Source organism: Zonotrichia albicollis, chromosome 5 (genome assembly GCF_047830755.1).
Source record: "Zonotrichia albicollis isolate bZonAlb1 chromosome 5, bZonAlb1.hap1, whole genome shotgun sequence".
In the NCBI taxonomy this organism is placed as follows: Eukaryota; Metazoa; Chordata; class Aves; order Passeriformes; family Passerellidae; genus Zonotrichia; species Zonotrichia albicollis.
In genome coordinates this window covers 37172792-37184925 of record NC_133823.1, presented here as the reverse complement: position 1 = coordinate 37184925, position 12134 = coordinate 37172792, and the positions used below count along the sequence as shown (strand labels likewise).

Here is a 12134-nt window from a genome sequence, read left to right as displayed (position 1 = left end):
AGTAACTCCCACTCTGCTGTTTTCCTCAAGTTTTTTAGTAATATCTATGCTGCAAGTAGCTTTAAATATTTTACAACATGTATCAAGGTGGATTTCTTTATACCTTGGCAGAAAGATTTTGTTGCTAGGGGCAAGGCAATTTCCACACAAATTTTTACATGAAAATGTATGAGAAAACAAAATCTGTATTTAACATTTAGATTCCATTCTGAATAAACGGATGGGAAATGCTGGCCAGTATAAATAAGATTTAAACACATGGGTGCTTTTATGGTTATGTGCAGAAATATTCCCATATGTGGAACATTAGATCTGTCACATCCCTGGAAATCTAATTTGATCAAAGATTAAAATCAAGATCAAATTGATAACTACTAATTCGCTGTAAGTAAAGTCATAAGGAAAATGAGCCTGGAAATGTCAGCTACAGAAAATTTCTAGATGAATGTAATCTGGTATCACAGAGCTGATAATTGTTTCCCCAAAAGAACAGCAAGACTGAAATAGCTCAAACATTTTATTATTCCATTTAGATTAGAGAGGGAGCTTGCTTGCTGCACTGAACCGAAAAATATACCAATGCAGCACTCGAAGGAAACCCATGACTGCTTGTCTCACAAAAGAATCTGCCTTTAGAGTAAAACTTCTTTCTGAAGGGAAAAATAGCATCCCTTTTTGTTCAATCGTATGTTGAAAGACTGCAAGTAAACAGAGATCTTCTAAAGGTATTCTTCTAAGTATTACTGTGCTACGTGGATGAGTTAGAGGACTGGCAAAATAGTAAAGGAGTGGGATTTCTGTTCTTTCGCACATCTAAAATTCTTATTTAACTTGCCTGACTTTGAAATCAGTTCAGGGAAAATAAAAGGGCTGAAAAAATATCATTAAGTGTATCAAAGTTTGAACATTTTTAAGAGACAAGAAAGAACATTGATTTTTCCTGGGATGAGGATATGCCAGAGGGTCACTTTGCCATTCAGCTAGACACTGACAGGCTGGAAAAATGGGCTGCCAGGAACCACATGAAGTTTCCACAATGAGAATGCAAAGAGCTGCACCTGGAGGAGGAACAACCTCCTGCACCGTAACAGAGCTTTGTGGAGAAGACCTTGGAAGTCCTGATGGACACAAAATTAACATGAGCCAGCAACACGCCCTTGCAGCAAGGAGGGTGCCAACACCATCCTGGGCTGCTCTAGGAGCACACAGCTCTGTGTGCAGGCTGGGCTTTCTGGTACAAGAGACATGGACATCCTAGAGAAAGCTCAGTGAAGGGCCATGAAAACTGTTAAGGGCTTGACACGTCTCCTACAAGGAAAGGCTGAGAGAGTTGAGAGTGCAGAGCCTGGAGAAGAGAAAACTTGGGAGGGTTCTCATCAATGCATACAGATACCTGATGGGAGGGTGTAAAAAAGGATCCTTCCAGTGGTGCCCAGCAAGAGGAAAAAGGCAATGGACAGAGACTGAAGCACAGAAAAATGTTTTTTATTGAGAAGGTGGCTGGATACTGCAACAAGTTGCTCAGGGAAGCTGTAAAGCCTTCATCCTTGGAGATATTCAAAACCCAACTGGGTACATACCTGAGCAGCCTGCTCTAGCTAATCCAGCCGTGAGCAGGGGGTGGGACAGGATGGTTTCTACAGGCCTTTCCAAGCTCAAATAGGCTGTGACTCTTGTGATTTTCTAGCATCATTCTTGTAAAATATGAAACCCTTTCCCTAGCTGAAGTACTGGCGTCCCTCATTGGTTTTTACTCCAGAAGCCTGGATCAGTGTCAAAGCTGGGGGTACTGATGGTTAAAAGAATTTTTTGGGGTTTTATTTATCTGAATGGTCCCCCATGCAATATCTGGTCCATTCGTCTTTGTTAGTTTATAAAAAGCAAATGTACATCTGGAGTATAGTCTGCAGGTCATAAAACTGCATGAGATTGACACCTTCTGAACTAATCAGCTGGAAATGCATTTTTACAAGCCTCTCCACTAACATCAATCAGAGAAAGAATCTCATTTTCACCAGCCAAGATACAGGGATATGCTGTTTGTTATTTTCCTGTGGAGTTTATCAGTAACTTGCCCAGGCGAGTGACGGATGGTTATGAATCTGACTCCTTATAACTTGAGAAAACATTTTTCATTCTTTCTCTGTACTTATGTGGCTAGAGCTATCTAGTACCACTAAGTCAAGTGCTCTATTGCACTGTATGAAGTACAGTAAAATTTCCTTTCTGAAATGGCTCTGCAAAATTATTGATGAATTTTGTTTAGCCTGAAAAATATGAGACTTAGTTCAACAGAGCCTTGTCAGTTATATCACTCAAATATGACAGTGAAATTATAAAGAAAATAGAAACTCCTACAGGCAGCTGGACAGTCATTATCAGTCTCAGAAGGCTATTTATATTTTCCTGTTCTAGATGTAAGTGGTTCTGTGTATGGAAGATTTAATGACTACTTTATTGTTTTCTTCCTCAAAAGCTGACGTCTTGCTAATGTAAAAATCTTCACTAATGTTACTTTTCCCTTTGTTGTAAAATGCACTGAATTGCAGTGGAGCATGGACTGGTGATAAAATCGTTTATTTAGACAGACTGATAAAACTATCAAAACTCGGCTCTCATGAGACCCCACCTGGAGTTCTGAATCCAGCTATGGGGCAGCCAGTGTAAGAAGGCCAAGGAGCTGTTACAGTGAGTCCAGAGGAGGCCAGGAAGATCACTGGGGGCGGGAGCACCTTTCCTGTGATGACAGGCTGGGTGACTTGGGGTTGTTGAGCCTGAAGAAGAGAAAGCTCCAAGGAGACCTTGTAGCATCCCCCAGGTACCAGAACGGGGCCTGCAAGACCTGGAGAGGGACCTTTGGCAAGGGCAGATGGTGATGGGACAAGGAGGAATGGCTTTAGACATAGGAAGAAATTGTTTACTGTGAGGGAGGTGAGGCACTGGAACAGGTTGCCCAGAGAAGCTGTGGACTCACCATCCCTGGGAGTATTTAACACCAGGTTGGATGGTGTTTTGAGCAATGCGGTGCAGTGGAAGGTGTCCCTGTTCATGGCAGGGGGGATTGGAACTAGATGATCTTTAAGGTCACTTTCAACCCAACCTTTCTCTTCTCCATGCTCTCTTTATGTGATTAAATGAGAGGAATCAAGACAGAGGATCCCCACAATATGTGTCTGTAAAATAAGATGTATCAGTGGGACGGCTTGCTTTTGAATGGAATAAAACTGCTGGAAGGAAGAAAAGTAGAGGGACAAAGTAAGACCTGGGCAAAAGATCTGCCAGTGTCAAGGGGAGATGGTAGTCAAGGACCTACATAAATCCTATTCTTGGTTGTTGTTGATTATAGTTGATTAAATATTTAGGCAACAAAAATCTCCATAGAGTGAAATTCAGTGCCTACATAGGAAGAATATAGTTTTGGAATTATGATGCTGGCCATTCCACCAGGACAATTTTGGTGACTGCCAAACCAAGGCAAGAGACAGGAAAGGAAAGAAAACTGTATAACCAAATCTCAGTTATCCTTATATACCTCAGTTTGGCAACAGGCTATATTGAATGGACTCAATCATAGACATCAAAATGACTGCTTATAGGAACAGCTGGTCAGAAAAGCCAGAAAAGTACAAACAGCCCTTGATTTATTCCAGAACAGTGTGCAAGCACTGGAATTCAGCTTTGCACAATTCAAATATGAATTGTGAGGCTCCAAGTGAGTTCTCATTCCAGAAAGAAATCTTGGAAGCACTGTGGATAAGTCCCATGATATATGAACCCAGCATTCACCAGCTACCACAGATGCAATCAAAAAGCTGAAGAATAATGGGAAGTGTCAGAGCACAAGCCAGAGAATCTGAGCATGCCACAGTATCACTCCTAGTTCAAGTAGATGGTTCCTGAGATTTCCTTAGTTTGGGTTTTCTTTGCACTTAGCAACTCTTCTGATATTGAAAACATCCTGTGGCAGTAATTCCTCACTTTAATTCGCAGCCTGTTAGCATACAAACGAAAATGCAAGTTCACATTGACCCTATCACAATGTTTTGCTAAGCAACAGCTATTAGCCACTATCAGAGAGGAGGCCCTGGTTTAGACAACCTTTAGGCTGAATTTGTACTATCCTGTGACATTTCCAGAAACAGGCTGTCCTAGACTATGCAAGTAATTAAAAAAATACAGTAGTGCTAAGTATGCTTTGTTTTATTACAGTATTTATTTTAATTTCAGCAAAGAAAGAATATTAACGTTCCCTTAAATCTTGCTTGTGGAAACCTGTAACTACTGTAAATAATTGGATAGGAGCTAATAAAATGCAAACTTAACTAAGGAGTCTGTTCAATAAGGACCCATCTAAACTAAAGAGTAAACAGCCACTCTTCCTGTTTCTTATTCTTTCTGCAGTGATAGCAAAGCATGGCCCACTTTGTTCAAGTATAATAGTGCCACCTTTTTTCCCCAAGAAGACAGGCGTATTCCACCCACAGACAGCTCTGACTTCCCCCTCCTCACAAAGTCATTAGGAGTTTAATTCAGGCTAAGATCTGCTTGATGCACACTTTCCTTGTGGGATGCTAAAATGTAAAGAAAAATCAAGTCAAACACAGGGGAAAATAAAGAGTGAGCCTTAATGAGAACAGAAATTATTTCCAAGACTCTGAAAAACCTGCATTGAAAGGAAGATAAGCAATAATCATCCCATCATATGTCAATAATATCTAGAAGGGAAAATACTCAGGTATGCCTTGATGCCATTAGGATTTCCTATGGAGAATATTCCCACTGGGATCCTTAGGAAGCTTATGTTCACAGAATTTGAATAATCAGTCCCAGAAAGAGCAAAGAATCAAAGGAACAGCAGACACTTTTATAAATGAACTGTGCTGATATTAATATATGAAATATATTCTACCCAGTGTAGGATAAAGCATAAACACTAACCACAGCATATCAAACAGACAACAACTGAGATAACTTTAATTATGTAACCACCGAGCCTTGTGAGACGTAGATCACACTACCCGCAGCCACACTATAAATTCAGCACAAGGGCTCAGATAACCTAATCTCCCATGATAAACAAATACAGCAGAAGAATACTTGTGCCATTCCCTGTAGCTGTCTGAAATTTTAATGGCTTGCTGGGAGATTAGTGGGTTGATTGCAGGAAAGGGAAGTAGTACTTCTTCTCTTTCCAGGTAGCTTACAAAGGAGACTTTCTTTCCCTAGTTTTGTTAGGGATACTTCCATTTTTAATTTGATTTGTTGAATTTTAACCCTTCTTCTCAGCCACAGTTAAAGACTGAAGTGAATACACACTGTATTGAAGCATATAAACTGAGATAAATGCCACTGACAAATAGCATTATACAGGCCAACCAGAGCAAAACAAGAGCCTGGAAACCCCCTTCCTCATGCATAGCTGCATAATGATGTCCATAAAGGCAATATGAAAAAAGGAAATGAGAGAGAGAAAAAGGCAACAAACTATCAGCATTAGCTATTTTTTCCTCAAAATCATTCTTCTGTCTTTAACTCATCCTGTTAAGATTGTTCTGCTCCAATTCCTTGTTCCTTTTCCCCCAAAAAGCTATTATTGTTTTCAGTCTGAAGGAGCAACTTCTTTTCTCTTGCTCCATTTACAGGCATTCCTGTTCACCCTGTCCTTCTTTCTCCTACTGCTCCATACCCACTCCTGGCTCTTGCTGCCATATGTCACATCCTTATATGATCTTTAACATTTATTGAATCTGTTTTAGTCTACTATTGGACTTTTAATGTATTTTCCCTTTTTCTCCCCCTACATAATCTCTTGTTTTCTCCAGGTTGTTTATACTTCCACCTAGTTTCTTCTCCTCCTCGCTTCATTTTTGCAGGTTTCTCTTTTATCCTTATCTTGTTAAGTCCTTGGCCCACCTGAAGTTAATTCCCCAAACAAGCACATTTCTGCTGGAACCCAGGTCAGACTGTTTAGGCCCCTAAGTATGGAAAACTGCCTCAAAATATGTAATACATAATGGAGAAGGATGACAAGCCAAATGATGTGTAATAAACAGCAGCACAGTTTTAACCATGTTACTTATTTTCTTCAGGAAGTAAATGCTGGTGTTATTTATAGTTTGTGATGTGTAAGATCCCAGTTGCAGTAGGGACAGGAGAGCAAAGAGTCAATCAGCAATTGCAGAGACATACACAGTTGAAAACAGAAAGACAAAGTCCCAGATGACTTTATCATCATCCAGAAGCCCTAATGGAGTTTTTATCTCTTCTCTCAATCTGAAGGTGTTAAGCAAAAAGAATTGATGAGAGAAGGGGAAGAAAGACAGACAATAAAAGCATTATGCTAATCTAATATTGGAGTGCATTCACATTAAATCTTGTTTTTGTGGGCTTTTTTACGTGATTCTGGAATCATGCTAAGTCACAGCCCCTCCAGCTTCCCTAGACTACAACAATAACCACAGATTGATTCCTTAGGCTAGCAATCCTGCTTGCATCTCGCTGCAGATTGTTACCTGTCACCTGAATGACAGACTATGGAAAAGTAAGCCAAAAAGAAAAAAAGGAAGAAAGACTTCTGGGAGCATCCTGTCAGTTATATGAACATCCAAAAGCTATAGAGAGGTAAGATCTCTGTAGGCTGGGTAACCAATTCTTTCCAGCAATTGCATCATAGTTCAAAGTGAACCCCCAATTTGGCCTATTCTCTTGGGATAATTTCCTTGTGAGGTCACTGAAATTCTGAACTCCTTCCTTTTTTTTTTCAGTATAAAAGTTTTCAGTATATGTTTTTTTCCAGTATAAAAGAACACTGCAGGGAAACAAAGGTGACACCTATTTTTCTCTAAGTACACATCTGACCTGTCACACACAGCTTGTTAGGCCTTGCTGATATGCCATAAAGAAGCACTGAAGACCATGGCATATCCTTACAGACATAAGAGTGAGTCAAATGCGTGTATGGTTCTCATGGCAGCATTTAATCACCTGACTGAAAAATCCCTGTTCCTCAACATGTTCTCCCCAGAGCTAAAGATGCACTTGGTGTCTCTTACCTCCTTCATTGTCCTTACTGTCAGTGCAGAGAGTTTCCATGGCTACGTCACAGCCCGCTCCCCTCCATCCTGGCTGGCAGACACAGTGCCAGCCATTCTGGTCCAGTGTGCATCTCCCATTGCTGTTGCACAAACCAGGGCAGCCCTCTGTTGAAACAGACAAAGAAAAAGCACAAGTGATTTAAATATTGCAACAATATAAAAAGAAAAGAAAATACAAACAAGGGACACTTACTGGGAACAGGCCTTAAGAACAGCACAAATACTGTAATTGCACATGGAGCAGAACAGCAACATTACCTGGGGAACATAATTCTTAACAAAGTGGCATCTTTGATTGGCCTGACACTTGAGACACCACTTACCTGTACAGGCAGGAAATAAATGCACCAATCCTCTAAATACCTGCAGGCCAGACAAAATTAAGTTTGGTTTTTTAATTTTTCTTTTCAAAGTAAAAAGAGATGAGTGCATAGTGCAAACACAGCTGTGTAAAATGATACATCTTTCTGTGCTCATAGAATAGATCATTATTTGCTCTATGCAGTATTGATTAATTACTGGCACCAATGATTAATCTCCCTGTTACTATGAACAAATCCCTCCAAATTCTTAAGCAGGAAAATGGGTATGATTTAGGCAAGTAATAAAAGAGAAGGTTAACTTTATCTGGTCTCAGAGTTGCCGTGTATTCATGTGAAATTACAGTGTGTTAAATAATTGCACAAAGTATAGGCCAGTTTTAATGACTATACTTTATGCCAAAAATACATTCCTTTTCACAGAATAAGCAAAGCCCAGGAATAGTGAAGCAGCTTAGCATCTATTCTAACAAACATTAGGATTCAGGCTGCATACGGATGGGACAGGACCAACAGGATTTCCAACTCAATGTAATAGCTGTGCGTATTTGATTACTTAGGACGGACAAAATGAAATACCATAAGGACCACAATAAACATTGATAGACTGAACAAAAACACGGTAGTGACGTGCTTCAAGACAGATAGCAGAGAGTGATTTTTTGTGACAATCTCCCTAAGGCTTTTGTGCTGTTACCTTTATATCCTATCTTGTCTGCTTTTATGGCCAAGGAGGGAAAATTTGGGAAACAATTAACATAATTTAATATATCCAAAATCGATAATTGTTTTCAGTCTAACATTGCATTAAAAAAAAACAGTATCTGTCACTTCCTAGTGATGAAATCTGGCATGCAGCCAACATGATCTGTATGAGAATGACAACACTATAAATATGTAGATTTCAGTGCTCCTTATCTATGACTGTGATAAGACACTGACAGAAGCAAGTACAGATATGGCACTAACTCTCTTATGAGAAGCAGCTACAAATCAGATATTTCTGGAAACAACAATTCTCTGTAAACTTGCATCCAAAAACCCTAAATAACTGGGTAAACAATTCTTCACTTTTTAGAACACCTATCTCTGTCAACTAACCTACTGATCCATTTTGTTTAAGCTTAGAGTGGTTTTTCAGAAGCAAGTTGCTTTTTTCTTCTAAAGAATTTTGAATTTACTGACTCCTTTCAACCTTGTAGCTCCAAATTACAAAGATACAGAAAAAAGTTATAAAGGGTGCTTAACTCTTGTCAAATCACTCATAGAAGGCAGAGAATCAGGAAAACTTCTTGTGAGGAAGGATGGGTATGCTACAGTTATGGATGTGCCATCATGCCAGGCTGAAATTAGTCTTGCTACTTTTATTCCTTCAGACTGCAGCTGCTAATAGTATTTGTTAATGTACTGAGACCTATTTTTCCATAGCAGTTCTTCTATTTGACTTACAAAAGACTTACATATATAATTGCAATACTGACAAAGCAATTTAGGAGTCAACTGGGTACACTCAAGACTTATTGTGTGAAAGCCTGGATATTGCCATCAATATTGCCATATTCTAATGAAAAAACACAAGGAATAGGGGAAGATACTCAGGGAAAGAGGGGTAGGAATATTTTAAACATTTTTCTAAATCAATTTTTTACCATAACTGAAGATAAAAGAATCTTTGCTGTTTCATGTTAGGTTTTTGCATCCTTGAACCTCCTAATTGAAAATGTTGCATAGACTAAAAAAGATTTTTCTAGATTCATACAAGACACAAGTCATAATTTCCTGTAGATTTTCTACATTCAGATAATCAAAAGCTTAAAAGTCTCAGGAAATCTATTGATGTATCAGTATATAAACACACACATCTCTATATTTGATCTGTTCTTTAGAACTAATGACACTCGTTCTGTGACAAAAGTATCACTTGGCTTTGTTTCCTTGATATTTAGGGTTTTGTAGGCAGAGGTTCAATGACAAAACTAACAAAAAAAAAGGGTACAAACAGCAAATGAATACTATCTTCAGTTATTGGTTCAGATTAAATCTAATACATGTATACAGTTTGTTCATAAATGTATAATTACTGATAAAGTGTTACCATACAACAAAAGCAAAATTTTGAGATGAGTTGAAAGCCATATGAGTTATATATATAATCCATGGAATGTATGTAAGAGAAGATTCTTTTGCCCAGACTACTATGTTTTTAACTATATATTAATATTAAAAAAAAAAAACCCAAGATAGAGATAAAGTAGTAGATAAAGGCATGTCAAAGAGCAAATATACAGTACCTTTCACTATCTTATCCAAATAGTGAGCTTGAGAATTAAAAAGAAAAAAAAAAAAAACAGACAGACATTTCAGAAGTGTCACATGAAACAAGGATTGTTCAGAATTCACATGCAAATCAAGCAGGTGCACCTGACATGAGAGGTCTTACATTACAAAATGAAAATGTATTTCAAGGCTTTTAAAAATGCAAGAAATTCTCTTTTCAGCAAGCATCGTCATGAATCAATGAAACTGTTTTAGAAAGTAGGCCTGCAGAAGCAAAAGGGAAGCTACATTTCTGAGACTACATTTTCTTCTGACTTGTCTTGCCATGCTTTGATTTTTTTTATATAACAAAAATATAATCAAAGCTACCTTAAAAATTCGATTTTCAACACAACATAAGAGCAACTCCTTAGCATATGAGCTTTAAAACACCAACCACACAGAAGATTTTTGATTTGCAGGTCACTCATAACTCTGACAGCATAACCAGCACACTATCTTATTTCTCAATGGATTAACTGGATTCTTAGGAGGGTTTTTTTTTCTTCTGCTTCAATTCAGTCACAGTTATTCTTCTAAGCACACAAACCAAGTATGTAAAACAAGCTGAATTGTAAATAAGGGGTGGAAGAGGGCATAGTGAGGTTAGTAGTGTGATGATCCATTTTATTTTGAAAAACAGGTGAAAATTAAACAGGCTTTAGATGTATAAAAATAAATAACATGGTATATACAAGAATAGCAAGACTTCTTTTTGTAAGTTATGACACTTAAGATTTCACAAAAGATTTGAGGAGGCAGATGGATGAATGACATACAGAGCATAAGAAGGATTTCAAGCAGCAGGGCCTACTTTTAATACATGAGACACAGCACAGATGGGTAACATATTCCCTCCTTCCTTCCAGGAAACAGACATCAACTGCAGTTGTGTGAAAGGGGTTAATGCCATACAGCAAAGCCACCAGGTCCACGGCAGGCTACCAAAGCCAGCCAGCCAGCCATGCCCCAGGAGATGGGAGACTGCAGACCACGGCAGTGGGAACAGCCAAGCTGAGCCAGGAATGTTGGACTCCATCCTCTGCTTTTGCTGGGGACAAGGCCTCTCAACACAGCCCCCCCAGCCTCTTTCCTTTCAAACTTGACTTTCCTAAATCCCTCATGGATGATGGCCCCTGTCTGGCAAGTTCTCTGTCATTGCTAGGATCCCTTTGGGTGGGTAACAAAGGCTTTTCCAGCTATGGCCTTTCCTGCAGTTTGGATGAAGAGAAAAAAGCTGCTCTGGACTCCAAGGAGGGAGGTGATACATACCAGGAGGCACTGCTACAACTAATAGGAGAAAATTTTCTAGTTCCTTTTTCTTGAACAAAGTGTCAGGTGTCCACTACTCAGCTTTTTTCTGCTTTTCCCCTATAACAGTGAGGTTAATGCCAGACAAATTAAGATGAAGACATCAATTACAGAACATTTAGAGCAGCAGCAACAAACTAGGTAGCTTTTCATATTAATCACAAACAAAAAGAAATATGATACAGCTACATTTCAGGGTGGATCAAATTCTTCTCTTACTCATCCAGTATAATTCCCCTTGCTTCTACACAGCTTAAAAATGGTTTAGTATGTGTGGAGGAATAATCAAGCTCTATTTCATAAAATGAAAGCAATCAAGTCTGTCTGGGGAATTCATCTATCCACCAGTAAAACATTAAATGCCTCTTCAAGTGTAAGGATAGGTAACAGAACATTAAAAAAACCTCCTAAGCAACTGAAAACAGTCCCTGTAATCCCAAGTCCCCCACACTATTTATTTTCAGAATCCAATCTTCATTAAAAAACCCCAAACAAACAAACAAACAAACAACAACAACAACCCAAACCAACAACCCCTCCCCGCAACCCCAAGAGAGATTAGGAAAATGTTCTTTTCAGATTTTCTTTTTTATCCAGCAGTCTTATAAGAAGTCAGCTCCAAACCACAAAACTGTAATTCTCAGAAAACAAGTTCTACCTTCCAGCATCCTTTTACTCATGGTCAGCTGACATTAAGGACAATGTTAGAAAGTGTTTTGGTTAATATGCAGCATTATAGAAAAACCACAAAGCAGAAAATGAATGAAAAACTGTATAACTTTGCAGTGAAGTTTAACTAGCCATGCTGTCTTCCTTATCCTCACGGCACCGCAACTGAAAGAGGAATGAACCTGTGTGGAAACACAAAGTACAAGCCTTTTCCCCGCTCTGTAGAGAGAATTCTAGGTGGGATTTGGAGCACTTCAGTAGGATGGAGCATCTCAGCAGGCGCTCCTTGCAAGATATTTACACATCTGGCACATAAAGGTTATATACAATTAAAAAGTCTAATTACAGACCAGACAATATACCTACAAGAGTTTTCTTGCAGAGTTTAAGACTGTGTCATTTAAATCTTGCTATTATCTCCAGA

The 12134-nt window shown here is 38.8% G+C and overlaps 1 protein-coding gene across 39 annotated transcripts in view; it reads right to left on the bottom strand.

Moving 5' to 3' along the window:
- Window positions 1-12134, bottom strand: part of TENM3 (teneurin transmembrane protein 3) — a 1287129-nt gene that overhangs the window by 57175 nt on the left and 1217820 nt on the right. For 28 of the 39 annotated variants that reach the window (XM_074541312.1, XM_074541314.1, XM_074541319.1 and 25 more), the window contains 3 exons: window positions 9706-9732; window positions 8112-8132; window positions 7053-7199 (listed from right to left, as the gene is read on the bottom strand). In XM_074541312.1, coding sequence (XP_074397413.1) covers window positions 7053-7199; window positions 8112-8132; window positions 9706-9732 — 195 coding nt within the window. The remainder of the gene's footprint in view (window positions 1-7052; window positions 7200-8111; window positions 8133-9705; window positions 9733-12134) is intronic. The other 11 variants (XM_074541331.1, XM_074541332.1, XM_074541350.1 and 8 more) reach the window with 3 other exon arrangements.